The sequence below is a fragment of the Lissotriton vulgaris genome, chromosome 10 (genome assembly GCF_964263255.1).
Source record: "Lissotriton vulgaris chromosome 10, aLisVul1.2, whole genome shotgun sequence".
In the NCBI taxonomy this organism is placed as follows: domain Eukaryota; kingdom Metazoa; phylum Chordata; class Amphibia; order Caudata; family Salamandridae; genus Lissotriton; species Lissotriton vulgaris.
Genome location: NC_141698.1, coordinates 537,500,164 through 537,526,030, shown reverse-complemented (window position 1 = coordinate 537,526,030; position 25,867 = coordinate 537,500,164). Strand labels below are relative to the sequence as shown.

Sequence of the window (25,867 nt, the reverse complement as noted above, 5' to 3'; positions counted from 1 at the left end):
TTGTGTTCAGCAGGGGTTCCGGGCTAGTGCTAGCAGGTGTGTTGCAGGTCAGTGCCAGGTGTGAGTCCTCCTGCAGCGCTCACTGATCGCCTTGGGAGAATCACTCTCTCTATGACCCACTCGGGCTGCACCCCAACACACCTGGCCGTAGCCCTGTTCGCCCTCAGGTTAGTTTCCTATTGCAGCAAAGGGACTTCTCTTTGACACTGCTACTGATTCAAGTGCTTTGGAACTCCTGCGCCGCGACCTATAGTTTTTTTCCGCTTAAATCTCTGCCTTACTGCTGCTCTAAAGCGGTACAAAAGGGAATGATGATGGACGGAGCATCTGAACCAATCAAACACTCACACAAAGTGAACAGATCTGGGTTTAATCAATCACCGTTCTCTAGCCCACTCTGCCACCCCAGTTCAGACATGGCCGTATGCAAATCAGTCTGACCCTGTGCCTCATGGGAAAAGTCCAGCCCGAACTGCCAAGCCATGCCTTCCCTGGACCGGATTCAAGCTTCCTAGGACCGGTTTCTGGCAACATAGCCGTCTTCAGCCAGGCTTGCTTGAAATCAGTAGCGGCAAAGTGAGCAAGGGACTCACGTCCGAGCATACCCTGCCAACTTATGGCAAAGAAAGCGGTACAAAAGGGGATGGTGATGGACAGAGCATCTGGACCAATCAAACACTCACACCCAGTCAACAGATCTGGGTTTAATCTATCACCGTTCTATAGCCCACTCTGCCACCCAGTTCAGACATGGCCATATGCAAATCAGTCTGACCCTGAGCCTCTTGGTAACAGTCCAACCCGAACTGCTAAGCCATGCCTTCCCTGGACCGAATTCAAGCTTCCTAGGATCGGTTTCTGGCATTACAGCTGTCTTCAGCCAGACTTGCTTGAATCCAGTGGCCAAATGAGCAAGGGACTCACGTCTGAGCAAACCCTGCCAACTTATGGTGACGAAAGAGGTACAAAAGGGGATGGTGATGGACGGAGCATCTGAACCAATCAAACACTCACACCCAGTCAGCAGATCTGGGTTTAATCCATCACCGTTATCTAGCCCACTCTGCCACCCCAGTTCAGACATGGCCATATGCAAATCAGTCTGACCCTGTGCCTCATGGGAAAAGTCCAGCCCGAACTGCCAAGCCATGCCTTCCCTGGACCGGATTCAAGCTTCCTAGGACCGGTTTCTGGCATTACAGCCGTCTTCAGCCAGGCTTGCTTGAATTCAGTGGCCGCAAAGTGAGCAAGGGACTCAAGTCTGAGCATACCCTGCCAACTTATGGCGAAGAAAGCGGTACAAAAGGGAATGGTGATGGACGGACCATCTGGACCAATCAAACACTCACACCCAGTCAACAGATCTGGGTTTAATCTATCACCGTTCTCTAGCCCACTCTGCCACCCCAGTTCAGACATGGCCATATGCAAATCAGTCTGACCCTAAGCCTCTTGGGAACAGTCCAGCCGGAACTGCCAAGCCATGCCTTCCCTGGACCGGATTCAAGCTTCCTAGGACCGGTTTCTGGCATTACAGCCGTCTTCAGCCAGGCTTGCTTGAATCAAGTGGCAAAGTGAGCAAGGGACTCATGTCTGAGCATACCCTGCCAACTTATGGCGACAAAAGAGGTACAAAAGGGGATGGTGATGGACGGAGCAACTGAATCAATCAAACACTCACACCCAGTCAGCAGATCAGGGTTTAATCCATCACTGTTCTTTAGCCCACTCTGCCACCCCAGTTCAGACATGGCCATATGCAAATCAGTGTGACCCTGTGCCTCATGGGATTTAACCTTCGGAATACCCGGGATCGGGGAAGGACAGGCCTAGCAAGATAATCAGACCCCAAACAGCTGTAGCTGACCAATTGTAATTATTGGATCAATGTTATTAAAGGCAATAAGAAACAAAAGTAACCAATATGGTAAACCATAAAAGAGTGGCAGTGTCAAAGAAACAATAAGGAGTAAGCATAAGAAAAATGTCAATGATACCCATTAGCAGCATGGATCCTTATGCCTGTATGGAGCTCCCACCGTCGTCCATATGAATACCGGTCCCAGTATTCGCCAACGGAGGGCACTGTGCTAAGAAACGGCCGAAAATTGCCGCTTGTGTGCTGCTAAAGGCTTTGGATGTCTCGCAGGGATACAACGAACTTGGGAGGCCCAGCCGGGATCTCTACCATGCAGTTCTCGCCGAGATGAAGGGGGCAGCCACTCGACCTCCTCCTCTATCAGGGCACTGACTCAGTGCTCCGTGACAATGCTTCTGTGAGGTACATGCAATGTACAGCAGAGACACGGCAAACGCCTCCGTGGCGTGCGTCTCTGCGAAGGTCTAACAAAATGTACAAACTGTCGGGTAGTGAAAGCGGGGGCAGAGAGCAGCCGCTCGATCTTGCCTCCGTATCCTCAATACCCGTTTGACGGATCTTGGCAGGGTCTAATTGTGACGCTTTAGCCACCCCTATGGAAAGCGTCTCCTCCGAAGTCTATTCCAGAGTGTCAGAATAACACTCAAGGTTCTATGTTCTGGAAGCGAGATGCTGGTCTCTCTCTCGATCTGGACTGTTGCGGGTGAAGAACTCCTCAGTACAAAATCCAGGGCAGCCCTCGAGGACGGCAAGGAATCTTAATATCCAACGCCGAGTCTCTGATGAGGCAAGCTATATGTAGGCGTTTCCGGTCGTCGCGCTGGCCTCGCTAGGCATGCTGGTTTTCGTAGTTCCGCTCTGCGATGCCGCTGTTTGTGTCATGTGCTGGATCGCGGAAAACCCGGAGCTGACGGCATTTGAGAGGAGGGGGGAATTCATGACATGGGAACAGTCAAGCCCGAACTGCCAAGCCATGCCTTCCCTGGACCGGATTCAAGCTTCCTAGGACCGGTTTCTGGCATTACAGCTGTCTTCCGCCAGGCTTGCTTGAATCCAGCGGCAAAGTGAGCAAGGGACTCACGTCTGAGCATACCCTGCCAACTTATGGCGAAGAAAGCGGCACAAAAGGGGATGGAAATGGACGGAGCATCTGAACCAATCAAACACTCACACCCAGTCAACAGATCTGGGTTTAATCCAGCACCGTTCTTTAGCCCAACCCAGATCAGACATGGCCATATGCAAATCAGTCTGACCCTGTGCCTCATGGGAACAGTCCAGCCCGAACTGCCAAGCCATGCCTTCTCTGGACCGGATTCAAGCTTCCTAGGACCGGTTACTACTGCACTAGGCACCGGGCCGACTCATGTCCTGTGCCCTTGCTCGACCGTAGTGTGTGGCAGTGTGGCGATGTCTGCCATAAGGTGGTTGGGCAGCAATACAGTGGGTACACACGGTCGTTTCAAAAGGTGATTGTTCCTACTTTTCCTGTTCCTCCCCGAGGTCCATGGATTAGTTCAGTAGTTAGCAGGAGGTTGATTGCACGTTTATGCTCTATATGCGGCGCTATATGTGGTTCACGTCCGTAGCTCGTTGTTGCTTTGTTTTAATTTCTTCAAGCTGGAGTCTTATGATGACTTATGGTCTGCCATTTGTATTCTGCGATCTCCAATTACATTCCAGTTCTTCTAGGCCTCTTCTAGGTCTCTGCCTGTTGTGGTGCTATAGCTCAACTCACCTGTTTCACTCAACCAACCGCCGCTTTACTGGTGACCGGGAGCCCAGCAGGGGAGCAGCCAGCAGCCCCTGTCCTGCTGTTTCCCACCAAACAGTAATGATAGTTTGATCAAAACAACTGCAGGTCGCTATCCTTTCCAAGGTTCAAAGCTGATGAAATATCAATAAAGAAACAGCCTCAAGCGCACATGTTAATGAAACCTCCGGTCAGCAGGAGCAGCAGGATTAGTACACAGAGGCGGAGCTGGGGGGCAATATTTTCAAGCCTGTGAAGATGTAGCTTACCTCGTTAGGGATCCTGAAAGCAGTCGTCGCTGCCTGCCACCTCTTAATGCCTCTTAATGCCTAATTGTGCACTCAGGCACAGAGGACCGGGAAAGTGCTGCCCGCCGCCGGAGCACACTGCTGGAACGCCGGTGCCTGAATGCCACCGCCGCTACCAAATCGCTGTACTATGCCGCTGTTACTGCCGGGATGCGGCAGAGATACCAGTCACAGGAAATCGGGTGACAGGGAAGCCAAGAAGCCGGACAACTCTGCAGGCCCGCTCAGGCACTGCTCTGGCGCTGCTCTGGAAACAGGCAAAACACAGACTGGAATCCAATCCACTGAAAGTTTTCTACGTTCTAATGGTATTAAACATGTCAAAACCTCTCTGTACCGTCCCAGAAGCAATGGCCTTCTTGAACATTTTAACAGAGTCATTAAACAGAATGTGCAGTTAGCAAAAGCTAGTGGTTTGAATTGCAAGGCAGAAATTGAAAAACTTCTATGGGCCTTTCGCACCACTGCCAATTCTGACACTAGCGTGTCTCCATTTGTTTTATTAAGAGGTAGTATACCTACCTCTAAACTTTTAAGAAGATGGATGGCGATAAAGAGTTTGTTTTGCCCAAGGATAAGATTGATGATGTTGGCAGAAAGCGTATTGAGGCACAAAATAGATATGATCAGACACAGTCCAAACCTGTTTCCAAGCAATTTAATTTTTGTGTGGGGGACATGGTGAGGGTGAACTGTTCTAGTGTTTTACCCAAAGGGCAATCCAAATTTTCTGTTCTTAAAAAGGTGGTAAAGATTGAAAAAGGTGCGGTCAAATTGGATGATGGTTGGTGGTGGAACAAGAGGAATATTGCTGTGTCTAAAACAGGTTTAAATGTTCAACCAAACAAAAATCTTCGTGCTGATGTAAATATTGACACCAATTCCACTTTCCATTCCCCGTCTTCCAGGATCATCAAGTTGCCTTCCAAGTTTCATGATTATATTTTGCAACAACTTTTATGATTTATCTGCTATGTTAATTTTTGTCTTTTTTCTTTGTACACATTTGTTCTTTATGTTCAAGTTGGATTTTTCATTGTTAATGGGAAAGATGTGTTGGGTTCTTCTTCCATTCTTTCAATGTCTGGAATTCCTATACGTAAAGAGAATGGAAGGATACTTGTGGTGTCGGGGTTCTGGAGACAGTTGGAAAGAAGAAGCCTTTCAGACAGATTGTTTCTTCTGTCTTGTTGACAACCTAATGAACACAAATTTAACCTTCATACTTGCATCTGTACTTCCCTACATATTACACCCTAACAAGTCGCACCCCAAACTACTACTTGGCTGATGTATTCTTCATACCAAATGCACAACATTCACAACAAATACTTGCCCCCTCTAGACAGACGCAACCACCACAATCATATTATCTATGCGTGGGAACTTTTTTAGGAGTGCCATGATAATCAAGTGCTATTGGGATTCAGGTGTATCAATCAGAGCCATTTGCCTCTGATGTCCTCTGGTTTAACCTTACTGTTGGAACAAAGCTGATCATGAAGTACACTTCTGTAACAATTGACCTACAGGGTAGAATGTAGAGCAGTCCACATTTTATACACGGAGTTGACGTGGGGTTAGAGACTCAGAACTTAACAAATATTAGATACTAGTTAGTACATTGCTGTCATCCAGTACTTGAGTTTACAGAAGGAAGGTACTTGGAGGTTCATTACAATATCCTTTAGATTGCTATCGTGGTGGTGGTCTGCCCGACAGTCAGGGACTCAGTCTAAACGCTGCATTATGATGCCGGCGGTCAGAACAGAAACAGTGGGGGGAAAGACTGCTGCCTCTGGCAGGATCTATGATCTCATCGGGGCAGCGGTTTTAATCATATTCTCTTAATAGCAGCGGTGCCGAGCAGGAACCGCGATCGGGATTATGATTATCATTTTCCACAGCCTTTTCATGGCAGTCCCACTGCCATGGAAAGGCTTTGGGGGCCCCCAAACAGGGCCCCCATCTGTTGTGGTCCACCAAAAAGTGGCCCTGGAGGCAAATGTAGTGCCCCCAAACACAGCCATGCGCTGTGTGTCATGCAGCACATGGTGTATGGCACACTGTACATGAATGTGTAAATGTTGTCTTGTGCTTCGACCCTTTACCTGCAAATTTATAGGAGTGGGTCTTTGTTACCCCAGGTTATATGGGCTAAAGCTTATGCAAATAAAAGAGGGCTGTAAAGCGAAAATGAATACATAGAAATATAGTGGAGACCTCATGTGTGTATAACCCACAGACTATCTCCAATTTGGACTGTGTGAAAAATAAACAACAGGGCCATATTTGATAAAACAATAGGGAGACTGAGAAAAAAGTTTCCTAGACAGTACATTAGGTGTTGAAGACTTGTGATATATGTTTTATATATGTGTAAATATTCCATGTTAATAGTCCCTTATACACATGTTTATTTGATTTTTTTATGTATGTGTAATATGGTGTATTTTTTGTGTATGTTTAATTCATTAAACAACACTGGAGAACCCAGGTATTCACTGTAGAATTGAACGATTATACGCTTATTTGAATTCCCTAAAAAAAAAATCAGAAATTATTCAGAGATTGTCGGTGATTAATTAGTTTACTCATTGGACAAACGATGTTATACATATTAATTTCCTGATTACAGCCCCCTTTTATTTGCAACCCTTTACCTGGGCAGCATCACAAGCTTCAATTGAAAAGGACAGTTCCCATCTGCCACAGCGGTGGACCTATCATAATTTGGTATGATGGTCGGTCTTCTGACCGCCATAATGTTGCCACCCGGCATCATAATCAGGCCCTTACTTACTATCCTACATATGACATAAACACTAGTCATAAACAACAAAGAGTATTTATCGGGGATGCAAATGGGAAACTGTACCTCCAGTAATCCAAGGGGCATTCTTTAGCAGAAAAGTGCATTGGTCCTAGGCCTTGTATTGGGAATCATATGGGACTGTTTGGGGGAAGACCACCCTAAGGCTGCCAGGTCTAACAGTCAGGAACTCAGTCTAAACGCCGCATTATGATGCCGGAGGTCAGGACAGAAACAGTGGGACTGTTAGACCTGTCATACTTAGGGTGGTCTTCCCCCAAACAGCTTGCCTCCAGTTTTGTTGTATTCTTTATATTTACTTTAGAACTTTGAGCACTTTACCATTGCCAACCAGTGCTAAAAAGCATACACTTCTTGCCTAAACATGATTCGATAGACATATCCACAACTGGCATATTTAATTTATCTATAAGTTCCCAATAGAGTGCACTACATGTGCCCAGTGCCTTCAAAGTAAATGCCACTAGCGGGCCTGCAGAATTAATTGTGCCATCCACACAAGTAGCACATTAAAACATGTCTCCGGCCTCTACTGCAGACCTTGTGAGTGCAGTTTAATCTGCCATGTCGTCTTGGCCTTTAAAACCCCCTACGAAGCCTTAAGCTACCCTTTTGTTAGATATAAGTCACCCCAAAGCAGGAGTGACTTCTCCATTGGGGAGTGGGGGCATTGACCCCCTACTGCGAGCCTCAAACCTGAAACAGACTCCCCCTGTACTGCTGTTCATATTTCACCCATTAGGGGCAGAGCTATCATACTCACTGGATCAATTATGATGACCAGGAACAGCTGAGGCAGTGCTAACTGAACTGCACATCAGATTGGCCAGTGTTTTTGCTGCGGCCAGCCTAACATGCACAGTTCAGGCTTCTAGAAGTAATAAACCAGGGAATTTGAACAGCAGCTATACAGCCCAATTGGTTTCTGACGAAGCATTGTGTTTAGATTACCAATCTTGGCACTACTTTTATGCTGTTTATTATTATAAGCATCATGAGAGCAATGTTTGGATTGGCTGGGATGCTTGGGGCTTTTTTTTTCTGTGGGACCAGAAGCTACATATTCTGGAGGCAGTATGCCACAGAAGGATTGAACCTTGGGGGTTGCAGTTGCAAGCTGAAGGTGTTTTGAATCCAGATGCCCAGGTTAAGAAGATTATGTGTTTTTTAACAGTATGACAGGCAGTTAATGCTTTATAAATAGAATGTGCTGTGATCGCCCCTTCATTGCAGAATGGAATTAGTAATGAAGAGGTGATTGGGGCACATTCTATTTATAAAACATTTACCATCCGTTATAAGCATTTTTAACATTTGCATGCTGTTGCGGGACGTAATGACTCACGGACACACGAGGTGAAGGTAATACTGCCTTTATTGGCTTAACCAAATAACGTTGGTGAATCACACTGCGGTAATAGGGGAGAGGGGGCTCAGAGTCTTTCTCTGTTGGAGAGAGCCGCTCTTTCCAATGCTCCAGTCCGATTCTTCACCTCTCCTGGGCCCTTCTGGGTGATGTAGTCGCCGGCTCGGCCGTCGTTGCCGCCACAGTCAATACGAAAAAAGAAAAGAAAAAAGTAGACTTGCTTCAGTCGGGTGTGTTCTTATGTACAGTGTTTCGGGAAAGGGAGTGAGGTTTCACACGCGTGCACAAGGTTTTAGCCCAAAGGAAGTGCTATACATAGTGCCGGTGGTACGAGGGACAAGGAAGTGTAGGGGACAGTCGAGTGAGGGTTCAGGGTGGTTTAAAACCCTTTTTACCCGCCCAGCCTAGGATACGGGAACATACCTGGGAGAGCCACGCTTCCCTTGAAGCATGGCTGGGCACTGCGCCTTGTCGTTGGCCTCCTGGCTTCTCTGGTTGATGAATCGCCTCTGCTCTCAGGTCTTCTCCTCTCGTCTCCTTTTCCACGCTGTCCTCTATTCCTCCGCCTCTGCTCTCGCCTTCGCTTCCTCCCTCGCCTCCCCTCACGTCTTCACTTCCTCCGGGTGATGAACACCCCAGTATGGGGTTGGTTCCGGTATTTACTCCATTGATCACGTCACAACTGGGGGCGTTTCTCTGCTCTAGCTCAGCCCAGTTAAAGAAGCAGTGTTCCTCGTTACTTTCCAGTTCGGGTACGACAATGTCTGAGTCTGTCAGTCTCCAGTTCTCCGGTTGCTGCATAGAAAAAAGGGAGAGGGTATTGTTCATATGTCCATGGGGTGTATCTCGATACAAGGGTTCATCCTGCTTCCCCCTGTCACATATGCCTCATTACTTTCGAAAGTCACCAGTCCCCACTGCCCTTAATGTATGCCATAGGTAGCCAAGAGGGCAGGGTGTTGTGCAATTAACCCCTTCCATGCTGATGACGGAACCGCTCCGTCATCAGCTACAGTTGAGCTGTGCTGATGACGGAGCGGTTCCGTCATGGCCCGGCCGCCGCGCAGGCGCTGATTTCGCGCCTGCGCGGGCGTTCTAAAGAGCGGGGCGGGTCATGACGGAACCGCTCCGTCACCAGCACAGCTCAACTGTAGCTGGTGACGGAGCGGTTCTGTCACCAGCATGCGGCGGCCGCGCGGCCGCCCCGCCCCTTTAGCGCTGCGGCAGAATAGCCGTCGCAGCGAAGGGGTTAAAAGGTAGGGCATGTACTTTTAGGTTTTGCTTGTCCTAATGGAGAGCAACACTTAAATCCTTTTTTTCACTACTTTGAGGTCTAAACTTCCCATAGGTTTACATTGGTAATTCCTTACTAAACTTATATCATATAAAGTAAAGGAGGCCCCCTTATCTTCTTAGTCTGGGACCAGGGGAATAATGGTAAGAAACACAGAGGGTCCCACTAGCTAACCACAAAAGTGGTGGTTGTTAATCTGGTGGTGCCCCAACCTTTTTTCAACGATACCAATCTCACAATAGGTCAAAACCTCCAAAGGTAGAGAGAAACACGTTAATGCGACTAATGCACATACATATCACATATGATTTCACTTTTGATCAAGTTAGGCAAAACAGGCAAAATGTTTTCGATTATGTATTTGTGCGTTTATTCAAGAGAATTATCTTCTTACAGTCATATATAAATTTTTTTTACACAATTGATTAAAAAGCATAAAGAATCAGAAACATATACAAAAAAATACAATGTTGGTTAAAATGTTCGCAAGAACAGGGGTCGACGCGGCGTTTCGGTTGGAAGTAACAATTAAAAAACCTTCTTCAGGACCAGTTCTAAAAGAAAACACACAATTACTATTTCATCATGAAGCTCCGTTCTAAAAAAAAAACACATTTACATAAACATTTCCTGTTCGCTCTTACTGCAGTGTTGTCCTATCTATACATAGTCAGCTCTAGTGGAGACCCAAATTGTTGGTAGGTTACTCTATTGGTATTGTTGAAAACAAAGTTATACTAAAGGCACAGTTACTAGGCACCAGACTCTACAGTTCTAGTGGTATATCTTCACCTAATTGTTGCTAAAATTAGTATGTGATATATATGCAGCAATGGCATTATTACCTGGGGTTACTTATAGCCTCCAGATTAATCATGGAAGGACAGGGGCCCGATTATGTGATCCGGGTTAGGCGAGCTGCTTACTCATTGGTTCTGAATGTAACAGAAGAGTTCTGATATCTGTAGGTGAATGACAACAACACCTTCACGGTTATACCTATTGTATTCACTTGCTCATGTAAAAATATATAAATATTTACAAAGTGAATATATACCTTCTACTGTTACTGATGGTGCTCACGCTCTGGTAATAGGAGCCACCAATTTTAGATTGTATATCTAGTTGTTTATTAGCTGCAGAAAAAAAAGCACATTTTACTATCTTACTTTGACAGGAGTGATTCCGCGTCGACCCCTGTTCTTGCGAACATTTTAACCAACATTGTATTTTTTTGTATATGTTTCTGATTCTTTATGCTTTTTAATCAATTGTGTAAAATTCTTTTATATATGACTGTATGAAGATAATTCTCTTGAATAAATGCACAAATGCATAATCGAAAACATTTTGCCTGTTATGCCTAACTTGATCAAAGTGAAATCATATGTGATATGTATGTGCATTAGTCGCATTAACGTGTTTCTCTCTACCTTTGGAGGTTTTGACCTATTGTGAGATTGGTATCGTTGAAAAAAGGTTGGGGCATCACCAGATTAACAACCACCACTTTTGTGGTTAGCTAGTGGGACCCTCTGTGTTTCTTACTAAACTTTTAACCTGCAAATCCTGATTAAGAAGTAGTAGCTCTGTCATATTTCACATCATGGGAATAGCAATGACAAATCCTCTTTGCTGGCAAAGTTGAATTTATCATTACTATTTTAGAAATGCCTCTTTTAGAAAAATTAAAAAAGAACATTTAATGGTCAGAATGCTGAACAGTGTCAAACATTCACCAAGTACAGAGATCTGGTCGTAAATCTATTGTTCTTTTGCTGCACATGCCATTCTAGTTTAAACCCAGCAATATGCAAATCAGGCTTGACCCTGCTCCCCATGGGAACAGTCTGGCCCGAACTGCCAGTTCCAGGTTCTCCCGGACCGTAAACAAGCATCTTAGGACCGGTTCAGGGAATCCCCCCTTATCATCCTGGCTAGTTTGACTCCAGTGGCTTTGAGAGCATGGGACCCATGCCTGGGTATACCCATCCCACTCAGGTGATACATGCAAAAAGAACCATTGATGGACAGTAGGCTGAACAATGTCAAACATTCACCCAAGTACAGAGGTCTAGGACTAAAGCCATTGTCTTTTTGCTTTCCATGTCATTCTAGTTTAAACACAGGCATATGCAAATCAGACTAGGCACAGAGATAGATGCGTGCTTTGAAAAGAACAGAGGCTCAGTCACTGATGCGGTTGTGTTGTGAGATGCAGGCAAAGCCATAGTAAGTGAGCAATGCTTGGGATAGAGCTGGTGTTTCAGAAACCAGCTTGACCGTGGAATAAAGCATATCGAAGACACCCTGATCTAGCTAGAAATCGATCTAGAGCACCACAGTGTCACGCCGCAAGCCCTAGACACACAAAGGAAAAAGCATGCGGAGGTGCTGGAGAGGCTATGCTGCTTGAATTATGCATCACATGCTGCGCACACACATGCTGCAGCATACAGGGCGGGCAGACTACTGGTGAGAATAATTAGGCAAGAGCACATACAACCACCTGTACTGCGGCTGCAATCCACCATGGGGCGACTGCTCACCAAATAGCACAATATTCACTGCAAATTCACTGTGCACTACACCAAAGTATATACGTCGTTGACCCACGCTGAATCGGCAGAGCTGGAATCCTTTCTCTTCCCCTAACCTTGCAGCAAGTAACAACAGAACAGCGAGATGAATTAGGCAAACCAATGACGCTACTTGAGATAAAAGACGCAGTACGATCACTAGCCACAGGTAAAGCGCCAGGGCCCGATGGGTTACCAGCTGAATATTGCAAAGCCTATCAACAGGCCCTAGCGCCGCAGCTCTTCTCAATGTACCAGAGCATGCTTGAGTAAGGGATACTGCCAGGCACACTTTGCGAATCCTTATTGGTGTTGTTGCCTAAGCCAAACAGGAATGCATAGCTGATAGGCTCGTATCACCTGTTAGTACTCCTAAACACGGACTACAAAGTGCTAGCCAAAATAATGGCACGTAGATTAGCCCCACTGGTATAGCAACTAATACACATAAACCAAAACGGGTTGGTACCTGCTCGCAGTACATCATTAAACTTATGATGTTTTTCAGGGTGGCTCCAAGGACAACTGGCCACACTCAGGGTGCATGGTAAGGGATTTAGAAAAAGCATTTGATACCCTGGAATAGAGATTCTTATTTGCCACGCTGCATAAATATGACCTGGGAGATTAATTTCTAGGGCTTGTTAAAGTGCTCTACACACGACCAATGGCTAGGATCAAGACAGGCCCATATATATCAAAGCCGATCCCAATGAAACGAGGCATGAGGCAGGGCCGCCTGCTCTCCCCATTATTGTGTGGCTGGACATTGAGCCACTTGCCGAGTCACTGCGCAGATCGCAGGATGAATGGGGAATGACCTTAGGTGACGGTATGCATGCGGTCTCATTATATGCAGATGACCTGCTAATATATCTCAGGGACGTCAGGTTACGTTTTGCTACAATAGAAAGAATATTGCTTGAATTTGGTGTACATATCAGGACTCCGTGTGAGTTGGGAGAAATCGTGCCTGTACCCCTTTTCGGAGTCCACTCCAGATGTGCAATTGGTCATTAATGGCAAGCCAGTGCACTGGCAACTAACAGCGTTTTGTTATCTTGGGATACTTATATACCCAAAGACCAACTTGAGGGCAATCTGGCGCGAGCTATCACACCAGTATGAGTGCATATGACTTTCTGGGGCACTCTCCCCCTAACAGTTATGGGACGGGTTGCACTACTGAAGATGGTGGTAATCCTGTGCCTCCTATATCACTTCACGAACTTGCTGTTACACCTCAAGCCAACACTGTTTAAAGGTCTTGAACTAGATATGCATCCATTCATCTGACATGGGTTGCGCAGCAGAGTAACTCTAAGCAAAATGTATCCCTCGACCTATCGTGGGAGCCTCTCGCTACCCAAAATGGAGCAATATTATTTAGCAGCACTGCTCCAATGTGTGGTGAGATGGCTAAGGGCATGCCACTTAGAAGACACTGCAACACAAGTGCCAGGGCTGAGCCCCCCCCAGGTAATGGTGCTACTCAATCCCGGCAGAAAGGGCAAATCAATTACCCAGTTATTGGTAAGGGTGACCTACAACTGATTCTGCCACAGCCTGCACATTACACAGAGAGTAACCCCATATGCACTGTCTCTCCCCATACTTAGCACACCCAGACGACACCAAGCAATCACAAGTGCAGAACAATCCCAGTGGGAGGAAGCGGCCGTACAAACTCTGGGGAACTTATACAACGATGGGCACCTCATTGCCATTTGAAGCGCTCACTGAAGACTCGGGCTTACCATGGGGCCAGTTCTTGAGTCATGCTGCGATGACACACGCATTACACATGGTATGGGGAAATATGAGGCAGGAACCTGCCACCCACTTAACTTTACTATATCTTCTTTAATTAGGCATGGGCTGCCATCTCACCAGATGGTTCGTGGACTCCCTGAGAATACACACGGCAACACAACTACTCTCCCTTCGCGCCCATTGGGACGCAAACCTGAGCGGCCCAGCACAGAACGGGAGTGGGAGTACATTCCCGGGAGCCCTACACATATCCCCCGCAATGCAAGATTCCGACTCATTCAATATTATATGGCACATAGAGCCTATCTGACACCAGCCAAAGTAAACCAGTATTTTGGCCGCACTGATGCCAAATGTCCAAGATGCGATGCGATAGGCGGAGACCTACTGCACATGCTATGGTCGTGCACAACTATCCAGTCATACTGGGAAAGGGTCACCAATGCCTAACCCAATGCACAGAACGCACAGTGGATTGGTCATGGGAGATATGCATATTTGGACTATAGCAGAACCCCCAAAAATACAAAGTGACGTCCCACTACATAGACTTGGGACTCAAAGTGACCAAGCGCCTGCTCAATCGACACTGGAAATACCCTAAGCCCTCAGCAGAGAAGGTCTGGTATCAATCACTTTCACGCACAGGCCGAAAGTATAGCGCTCCGTCGCGAATACGCAGTGGGGATGTGGAAGCCACCACTGACGGCAGAGTGAGATGCAATCTTTTCAGACTTTTGCACCTCCTGGCAGAGATACTCTGAAGCTTTGGAAGGCTGATCTGAGCAAGATGAGAGGTAAAATCTACTGAAATAGGCAGACTGCAAGGCACATAGAAACATAAATGATAACCAAATCGGATACATACACAGAGTTGGAAACATGGTACACCCCTGACAATCAACCAGGTAAAAAATGTACTGATTAAGTAACATGGGTATCGACAGGAACATATATTTAGGATAAATCACAATAAAGTGTTGTCGGTGAGGGGGCTGAACGGCGATACGTAATAGTGATGCACGATGACTGATGTCATGCACTAGTTTAATAACTCAAGCCTGAGAGGAAGGGTAAATGTACTGTTTTCCTTGTTACATCAATGTTATGTTGAAAAGTGTTTAAGTTTAAACCACCAAGGCATCGCAACTACTGTTAACACACTGGATACGACTCTGGAATTCACTGTTGAGGTAAATTATGCTGTAAATTTGCCTAGAACAGTTTCGATGTATAAATTGTATCGTGTTGTAGATGGGCAAATTGATATGTGAAAAAACCTAAAATTCAATAAAACAAAGTTAAACAAAAAATTCACAGAATTGTGGTGTCCGGAGATTTATGACAGTCTAGAAAAGCTTGTGAAGGCAGAACTGGCATAGACAAAAAAGCTTTTATGAACCTTTACAGGTCTATGGTTGTTTCAGTGTTTATAGAATTGGGGGGTGTTGGAGCAGGGGGTGTTACCGTGAATGGGTGCATGTGTGTCCATTGTTTTATAGACATGTGTCTAAACAATTAGAAAGATGTTACTTACCTTGTCATAAGAATATCCAAACTGCCCTTGAGTCACCCCAGGACAATGACCTGGCATGGTACTGGAGGCAAATCTTCATCTTCAAGTTTCAGAATATGTATGGCAGTTCTAGGGTAGCTTATCCCTTTTTTGTAATAGGATAAATGCAAAGTGTTCATTGCTGACAAGTCTTAGTGGCTTCTTTCAAATTCAAAAACTGCCCGCTGCTTCAAAATACAAATCATTAATATTTATATGGGTAATAATTTAAAATATATCAAACTTCACTTTTCAATTCACCATACACTTTACAGTGCTTTGTTCTAACTGAACGAAAGTACAAATATGTTTTTTTTTTTTCCTCTGTAGTTATGTTTTGTGGACTAAGCGGGTTTTCAGACTTCCTAAAACCTAAGTGGCTGAAGAAAATTATCAGTTGGCAAGATCCGGAGACTGGATGCTTTCGAAAAATTAGTAAGTGGCAAAGTATGGAATTATTTTCATCTAGGGGTTGAAGAAAAGAGGTTTCTGTTACCATAATACTGAAATGTGCCTCAGCAAACCAAACTACACAGTAAGCCATAACAAATATACCATACACTTATGTGACAAATACACAATATTAGCAGTTACACAACTGTAGAACACTTAGGGATCGATTACGAGTCTTGCGTTCCACGAGCAGCCAGAATCGTAGTGGCACGGCAATGGCGGTCTTCCGACCTTTCTATTACAATAAGATTGGTCGGACCACCATTGCCCCCTGCAGCCACTAGGGAACCAGGCAGTGTTGTGGCGATCTTGAGCCCACAATATGCTTGCCAGGTCCCTCAAAGCATATTACAAGTCTCCTCTCCACCAGGGTTTTCATGGCAGTTCCACCTCAATGAAAACCATGGCGGAGAGGATACAAAGGGGGCTCTACAATGCCCCCTTGTGCCTCATGGACTTGGGGTGCATGCAGGGGGGAACATGTGTTGCACCCCAGTTCCATCGTGGCATGGACTTTACAGTCATTCCCATTGCAGCGCCTATTTTCTAAGGCATCGCCGTGGGAACGTAAAGAAAAAGACCGCCAGACCTGGAGGGCAGCCCGACCACGGGTTTGGCGGTGCTGCAGAAGGGCGGACCTGGCTCCACACTGCCAAACTCATAATCAGGGCCTTAAAAACTACATTAAATTTACACAACCTTTCTGCAACTGACAGGACCAACAAATGCTGTGGCTGCAGTTCCAGAGAACTTTTAGAATATTTGTTAAAACCATATATTGTATCAATTTGCAAGTTTCAAACTCCCATGGATCAATGATGGACATCCTCCTTCCTGACTGGTGGAACAAAAGCTGACATTGGCCTAGGCAGTGTTATTAGCATATTTTTGTTTATTTAAAAATAATACAGGTAATAAAAATAGTGGTGTTCAAACATACAGCGTTAAATACTATTAGTAATCAACAATCATTTTGTATGCGTCAAAATGTAGATATTGCCTTAATCCTTTTCATGTCATGTAAGTTAATCAGAGCATTATACATATTCACATATTGGAAAGATTTCATGAATTATAATATTGATTTACAGTAAATTTAGAAACTCAGGAACAACAGCAGGAGACATGGATGATAAAAAGATTCACATAGAGGAGTTCCCAACAGAAAATTATCAAGCAGACAACTGGTAAAGCAAAAGGAAAAGACAGGCCATGCTTCTTTTTGTTCATAAAGTGATGAAAGAATCTGAAAAAAAATCAGATTCATAACCACATATGGGGCTTGGTAAATAAGAAAACCTTTAAATAGCCATTGGGACATAATGAAGCCGATTGTATCACTGCAAAGAAGTTATCAAGAATGCTTCAATAACATACAAGTAACCTAAGTTCCTGAAAGACATATTTGTTAGTAGTGACATAGCAGAGGAAAATAGGAAGAACTGATGGAAAATCAAGGATGGGAACTCACATTTGAGCAAATGTAAAGCATGTAACTATGATGATTTTGAAGTGCGGGATAATGAATTTGTCTCTGATCAATTTGTTCTTGGATATATTAGATATGTAATTGTTTTATTGATCTCACTATTTTAACACTCACACAGGGGATGCAGACACAAACAGACAGTGAAATTAGAAAATCTAGCATGGAGATTATCACATGCATGGTTGAAAGAGATTGGGAAAATGAAATTTAGTGCTGTCATATCAAGACTTTGGCCCCTCTAAACATGAGTAACCGCTATTGCCCACTGTGACCGGATAACTGTGTAGTTATTTAATATCATATGGTAATATGACGTTTATTAATTTAATGGTGTTATAAAATAAGGTTCATCCCTGCAGCAATAATTACAACCCACTGGGGCTAGGTGATATTATGAAAAAGTATATTGACCAGAGAGTATTGAAGAACAAATTAAACCCCATGTTCACATGAGCATTACATATGGAGAATATACAAATGGGAGAATATGCAATCTTGACCTCAACATGTTTTAAGATATTTTTTTTTCACCATAGGTTATAACTATTGAGCATCATATCAGGGAGGGAACACAGATATTAATACTACTGTGCTCTGCTTATAAAGCAATGAGTGGATTCTATATACTTTTATATAACTGCTAACTCCAGTGATTTTGTAAGAGCACACACATTATATATATATATATATATATATATATATATATATATATATATATATATATATATATATATATATATATATATATATATATATATATATATATATACATACATATATTACCTACTGGCGATAGCCAGTAGGTATATATAGTTAGGATTTTTTCTCTATGGGACTTTTGAAAATTCTATGCCTAATAACTTTGGCGTTTGTGGACGGAATTGGCTGAAATTTTCAGGAAAATGGCACATTTTGTTTCTGAGCAGCTCCTGGAAATTTGGGGGGGGTTCGTCAAGGGGGGGCCGAGAAAAAAGGGGGGTCCCAAAACGCGTTTTTCCCATGTTATTTTCCATAGGGCGGTTGGACTCACTTTTAGCCCGAACGGCTGAATGGATTTTCACGAAACTTGGCAAAATTGTAGGGACTGTTAGCCTGATGTGCCTTTGCTAGGTCTCAATATATGTGCTTCAGTGGATTTTGAGAAATTAACGTTTAAATCAAGATATATATCTGTAACAGCGCTCCGGGCAGCTATCCGGTTAGCGAACCTTTCGCGTAACGGAACTTTGCGATGAGAAGCTGATTGGCCCTCCGGTGTCTGTCAACATTCTAAACAGTCCGGAGCGGCCGCCATCTTGTCTCTCGGTAGGATCGAGAGACAAGAGGAGGCCAAAACAAAGGGGGGGAAATTACCATAAGGGGGCATAGTAGATCCTCGCTGACCCCCTAGGTTTTATGTGGAGGTTTTAAAAGGGCCTAGAAGGGTCCAAAAAAAAAAATTTTTTTTTGCGTGGTAAGCGCCAAGTTCGCGAACCGGATAGCTTTCTGGGCAGCGAACTTTATGGATAAAAGAATGAAAGACTTTTCTAATACTGTATGTTAATTGTTTGTTGTTTTTCTTGTTTTTTTTTGTTTTCTTTGTTTATTTTATTTTTTTATTATGATTGTGTTTCATACTTTATTAAATTTTCTAACATTTCATTGTCAGAAATGTCATAATTTATTATAGGGTGTAATTGTTTTTCATTTTGAAGCAAGTTGTCTACTGCTTCAACACATTGTAGAAGTTCGTGGTCTCTACTGTCATCCATAAAGTCATCAAGTTTGTCTTGGCTGCTCTCCTTCAGTTCAATCGAAAATGAAACTTGTTGTTCGCCTTCCATTTTGCCTGAAATTTTGAATAAGAAAATATATATTAGTAGAGATAGGGCACTGTTGGGATTAATTTTAGATAGGCAGTTTTTATCAGTGAATTTATCTTTTGGCAGTGTATAGTATGAGAGTGGAAATAGGACTATAAAAAAGTGTATGTGATTTAACCAAGACAAGCCTTACTCCATTGATAACTATAACAGAGAAGTCTATCTAAATACATTACTACTACAGAGGGATAGTGTATATCTAGCAGAAAAAGTCTACTATATTAAGTCATAGTGCACAATATATTAAATTATAACTTACCTTCACAAAGAAGTTGAAGTTTTTTGAAGCTTTTGAAATAGGAGGTACAACAAGAAGTAGTAGTCAAAATGGCTGTGTTTCCTTCTCTCCCTTTATATATATACAGGTATATAACCAATCAAATGTCAGGTAATAAAAGTAGAAAATGAAAGTAACATTTTCATTGGTTGTCAATTCCAACAATTCAGATGTGTTTTGTGAAGTAATTTACCTCACGGTACTTGGAGAGGTCTACAGGCTAAATGGCTAAATGGAATTTCAATGAAATTTGTGAGAATGGAAGGGATTGTTATGTAGTATGAGCTAATCTATATTTGGTGAGAGTGTCTCTAGTCGTTTTTCTGTAAATTACTTTCCCGCCTTTTTTTAGGACCGCTTTCCGGGAAGCTGCCCGGTTAGCGAACCTTAAGCGTCACGGGAGTCCACCATTTTGTGTTTCGTTCGCATTAAGATACAAGATGGAGGGCAAATAATGTTTAGAATGGGTAGAAGGGGTCATGGTAGACTTATCTTGACCCCCTAGGTTTTCTGAGCGTGGCTGAGGAGGCTTATATGTGCGGAAAAATTTTGTGGAAAATTAGTGAAAAAAGTTAGAGAAAAATAATAATTGTGAGTGATCAGATGTAGGGTAGCTCTGAGAAGAGCTTTTGGGTTTATGGTACATTTAGGTACTTATAAGTAGGTACCAATGCACAGTCTTAAATTCAGAATGAAAATTCTGTTGCCCTCATCTGAGAAGTGAACTCCATCTCCTCTGTAGATATCTTGCATGTAGTAACGCAAGTTATTGTTGTACAGAGAGCCCATTCCATGGTCTCTCATGTAAGCTGAAACAGATTTGTTTACATGCTTCCTCGCTTTCTCAATTTGTGGACAAAATTGGTTGGACCACCTCCATTTCTGTCTTTGGCATATATTGGAATATACCAAGGCAGTTTGAGGAAAAAGTGCCATTAATTGCTCCAAGGTGTCCTTTAAAAGCATTTCCAGACCTACCCCTGTCAAAGTGCCCAAATCATTACCTCCACAGTGCACTATTAACAGGTCAGGTTTTGGCAAATGCATAAAGGTTTTCACCAATGGAATCAATTGGTGACATTTTAATCCTCTTTGGCCCAACCAGTTAATTTCCACATCTTGTAAATTGAGGTTGTGTAAATTTCTGCTCTCAGCATACCTTTGAGCCCAGTGGATGTAACTATGTCCAACAATCCAGACGTTAAACATGGTGGAAGAAGGTTGTTCTGCAGTCAGATGAAGTGTGGTAATGAAAGGGCAGTTGAAACAGTAGGAGTTTCTAAAGAAAAAAAACTGTGGTTTTACTATGCTAATGATTCATTAGCAGTGATTGGTGCATTTCCATTTCTGAAAACAGAAAGTTAGGGTGCATGGATGTGTTCTTTGAAAGATGTAATTTGAATGGTCAAGGAAGAAACAATTAATGAAAGATTGCACTGGATACGCAGGTGCACTGAGAGTTCAGAGTTCAATTGAAACATTGTTGTGTGAATTTGCAAACATGAGAGGTCTTCCAGGAGGTGGTTGCTATGGAAACAAGGCAGACAGGGCAGAGGGGGGAAGGGTTTTGATTTGAAAAAAGTGAGGGAAGAGGTATGATTGGCTAATATGAGAGATATGTGAAAAGAATATCTGTATTTCTGTGCTTTCAATAGCTGCAGCCTTTGGAGTGCATCCTTTTTCTTCTGCTGAAGACAATTTGGTGTATTTCTGAGACTGTTTTCAAAACTCAAAAAATATTTGCTAAGGTGAGAAAAGATTTATTTAATTTAGATAGAGAATAGTATGATTTAAGGAGAAAATGATGAAGAAAGCTGTGTTTTTAAAATGTGGTTTTGTCTCTAGTGATATACTAATAGAATTAGTTTCATAGAGAAATTATAATTGCATATTTGGTGTAACATTCTGGCATGCAGTAACACAAGATATTGTAATACATGGAGGCCATTTCATGGTCTGTTATGTAAGCTGAAACAGATATGTTGCTTTTAAAAACGATTTAAGAAATCAATTACATTTCTGGATATGTACTGCTAGAGCTTCATAGGTTGTTTTGGGCCATATTTATAAGGTATTTGAGTGTCTAAGATGTTGTGTTCGCCTTTTAAAATGTAAAGTGTTCCTCATGGGGCAAGTGTCTTGTAAATACGGTCCCACTTGTGCTTGGCAAATTTAGATTTTGATTATGGGAGTTACCTAGCCATGTTAATAGTGTCCCAAAAATGGTGCTAGGGCATTCCAGAAAACACTTTCATGTGTCTCAAGGACATTTTTAGTTATTTCTTCATGAATGCAGGTATACAATTGATTTATATGCTGTGTTTAAAAACGAATTTTGAAATGAATTAAATTTCAGGATATGTACTGTTAGAGCTTCATAGGTTGTTTGGGGTCATATTTAGAAGGCATTTTAGTGTCTTTGAAGTTATTTTTCCCTTTTTAAATGGAAAGCGTTCCTCATGGGGCCCTGAGCAGTTCTTAGCCATGTTATTTAATAGGAAGTGGATAACATGGCTAAGAGCATTTGCTGGAAAATGCATGAATATCGCTGATTTTTCTGCTATATTCATGCATTGTGGCCGTTTTTTTTCACATCGCTTCATAGGTTGTTTGGGTTCATATTTAGAAGGCATTTTAGTGTCTTTGATGTTATTTTTCCCTTTTTAAATGGAAAGCGTTCCTCATGGGGCCCTGAGCAGTTCTTAGCCATGTTATTTAATAGGAAGTGGATAACATGGCTAAGAGCATTTGTTGGAAAATGCATGAATATCGCTGATTTTTCTGCGATATTCATGCATTGCAGGCCTTTTATTATCACATTTGCAAGCACTTCTTAGCCATGTTATCCAATGGGAGGTGGATAACATGGCTAAGAGCATTTGCTTCAAAGGTTGTTTGGGGTTATATACCATTTTTGGGAAATTATTAACATGCCTATCTAACTCCCATAATCAAAATCTAAATTTGCCAACCGCAGGTGGGAGCGTATTTATAATAAATTTGCACCATGAAGAATGTAAAATAGCATACTAGATACTCAAATAACTTATAAATATGACCCAAAACATCTTATGAAGCACTAGTAGTGCATATTTCCAGAAATGTATTGGTTTTCATTTAATGATTTACTTCATTGGTAGGCCTTCACATGTTTTTTTACCTTGGTTTTTTTTCAGTGAAAATCTTATCTGCAACCATGTGTTGGCTTCACCTCAAATAAACAAAACAGGTGATGGACTGAATGTGGATCAATGACACACATTCACCCCAGTCCAAAGATCTGGGCCTAAACAAACCTTTAGATAGGCTACATCTTATCGTCATCCTGAATTAATGATTTAAAATATTAGGGAGTGATTTATGAGTGTTGTATGCCTGTTTTGTACCATTGAGTGTCATTTTTGTGATGCAGTGCTGGTGGAAAATATTTGCTATGTTAAATAATTAGTACGGCATTAAGTTTTAGATGACTGTTATTTATTTACTGTTTGGTAATAGTGGTTAATAACATTTTATATTATATTTTTTCACAGAGTGAACTGCAGATTCTTTCATAGTTTGGAAAATGCCTTCCAGAAGTCGAATACGAAAGGGTAGAAAACGTCAAAGACAGCAGGATGATGTTTTATTGCAGCAGTCCTCTTCCCCAAATACTTGTCAAAACACCAAGAAAGGTCCGGGTAAGAGCACGAAATCATTCTTAAGAAATATTTGTAGTAAAAAAAATTTTGCTCAAAAAAATGTGTCTGTTCACAAAAAGAAAAGTAATTTAAATGGAAAGGAGAGACACATCACAAATGTTACTGGTAGAGGAAGAGATAACTCTGTGCATGATAGTAGAAGGAAACAACAGTTTAGGGACATTCGACAACGAATGTTCCGTAATAGGATATTAGTTAATTTATTGAAAAATATTAAAAAGAAAGGCCAACAGAAAGCGGCATTTTATAGGAAGAAGAAAAATGTAGAGAAAATTATTGATCATGCTTTTGAAATCAAGCGAAAGTTGTTTATTTTGGTAATCAATAGAATTAGGAAACTAAGCAAGGTAATTTCTGATTTCAAAACAAAAAGTAGATGGAAGAGAGTAGTAAATCGTACTAACTTTTGTGAAGTTTTTTCTGGAGAATGGATGCATAGTTCAAGTTCTGAGGCATTTTTTAATGAGGAGACTTATTTTCAGGATAATGATTTGGTGCATGCAGTTGACATCAGTGGTCGAGCTTATGAAGTGAAGGATGGTTGTCCAGTTGAAAAAGAACAACTTGTGACAACAGAGACAGAAGAGGCGCTAAGTGATGAGGTTTTAGGAAGACGTCCTAAGGGTCCTGTGTACATTTGGAAGTGTAGTTCTATTTGCAGTGTGCGACAGGTTTCCATCAATTTGCTTTGTGATTTTATACGGACATTTAATAAGAAAAGTTTGAAGCAGAAAATGAAGTTGTTGCAAGATTTAGATCCTTGCAGAGTGAGACAAATGACAGGTTTGCGTGGTCATTCACTGGCTTGTCTTTCCAGGAGAGTATGCCAGAGTGTTTTTCATCATTTCAGGATGCTAGCAGTGCATCATAATAAAGTGAGAAAATTAGTGAGAATGTTGTATTATGCTAAGAGTCCAGCAATTATGCTTAAACAGTTATGTGCTGCTCTTTTGCATGGTTCTGAAATAGATGTGAAGAATCTTTGTGAAGAAATTGAGTTTTGTTACTTTGGTAGTAAAGATGAGAATGTTCAAATTGACCCTGAAGTAGAGGGTAATGTGGAAGATAATGTACAGGTTTCCAGTACAGATAATTTTCAGAAGGAAATTGCCACGTTTCAGATGAAATCAAGTGAGAGGCCTAATTTCACTTGTGTATGTTGTCGACGCACTTATTATAAGAATCAGACTAAGGTAGTGGATTTATATGCAAAAAGTGAAAGGGAAAATAATAGTGAATGGAAGGATTTTGCCACATACTTGATGGTAGAAAATTATTTTGATTTGGGATCGGATCAACGTGTGTGTACTTATTGTTGTAATAAATTAAACCAAAACCAGATGCCTGCTAGGGCAGTTCATAATAATCTGGAATTGGTTGAGATTCCTTCTGAATTGAAGGATTTAAATACTTATGAATCTATTTTGATTCAAAGTATCCATCCCTTTCAGGCTATTGTAAGAATGGAGCCAAAGACAGGGAAGTTGCCTCCAGCAGATTTACAGAGAGGATTAAAGGGAAGAGTTGTTTATTTGCCTCTAGATTTAAACAAAAACATTAACACAATTGGAATAGAAAAAGTGGAAGAGGAACCTCTGGTTATCTTGGTTAATGGGGTTCCGACAAAGAATAAGAAAATATGGCAAGATTTAGTGGATGTTAGGAAAGTCAAAAAGGCAACAGTGTATTTGAAGAAAAATAATAAGTACTATAAGAATGTATATGTTGCAGAAGAGGAAGTAAGTGATGAAGAGGATAGCGATTTGTGTGCTGGCCAAATTGAGAAAGTAGAGGCCTCTAAAAGTGAAGAAATATATGAACATTATAGTGTTCATCCTTTGCATTCCAAGGAAGTCATGGGGAATGCTATTGAGTTGTTTCAAATGAAACAAGCCAAAGGGAGTCCCATTAGTGTTTGGGAGGAAAGTTTGGAAGCTCGGTGTTTCCCACAGCTATTTCCCACAGGTCAAGGAGGAAGATATGATGAGCGACCTCGTGAAATTCCTGCGTCTGAATACCGGACTTTACGATTGTATGCAGAAGATCCTAGGTTTCGGCAATGCATTCCCTATTTGTTTCATCTCCTGTTTGAAAGCGATCTGTCTGGACTTTCATATGCAGTGAACCACATCTTAAAAAGTGGTATACAGATGCGAAACATCTCGGCAAGTGACTTTATGCATAAAGTCAATGTCCAAGACAGTATTTTGGATTCTCACTTAATTAATCTCATGGCGTGTCAGCGTGGTACTAATGAGTACTGGTACCGTCGTCATGGTGATTTAAAATGTATGCTGAGGAACTTAGGAACTCCGACATGGTTCCTCACTCTGAGCTGTGCCGAGTATGGCTGGGATGACTTACTTGAATTTCTACGAGAGGCAAATGGAAATATTGAAAACATTGAATTCAAGACACCTGGAGAACTGTGTTCTTTGGATCCTGTGAATGTATGCAGGTACTTCAATCATAGATTTGAAGCTATGATGTCTTTCATCACAAATAAAAAGAATCCACCTCTTGGAGAGGTGTTGGATTTCTTCTGGAGAAAGGAGTATCAAGCAAGAGGTGCCCCTCATATACATATGTTGCTGTGGATCAAGGATGCACCTAAATTTGGAACAGATCCGGATGACTTAGTGATGAATTTCATCGAACAGTATTCTACGTGTGCTGTTCCAAACGCAACGGAGAAGAAAAGTCTAAGAGAACAAGTTCTACGTTTCCAAAGCCATCGTTGTGGAA

The 25,867-nt window shown here is 42.4% G+C and overlaps 1 protein-coding gene across 2 annotated transcripts in view; it reads left to right on the top strand.

Annotated features, from left to right (window-relative positions):
• The window catches only part of LOC147688482 (UPF0764 protein C16orf89 homolog), a 555,634-nt gene that overhangs the window by 444,453 nt on the left and 85,314 nt on the right, over positions 1-25,867 (top strand). For both annotated transcript variants that reach the window (XM_086941376.1, XM_086941377.1), the window contains exon 6: positions 15,671-15,775. In XM_086941376.1, the coding sequence (XP_086797502.1) occupies positions 15,671-15,775 (105 nt within the window). The remainder of the gene's footprint in view (positions 1-15,670; positions 15,776-25,867) is intronic.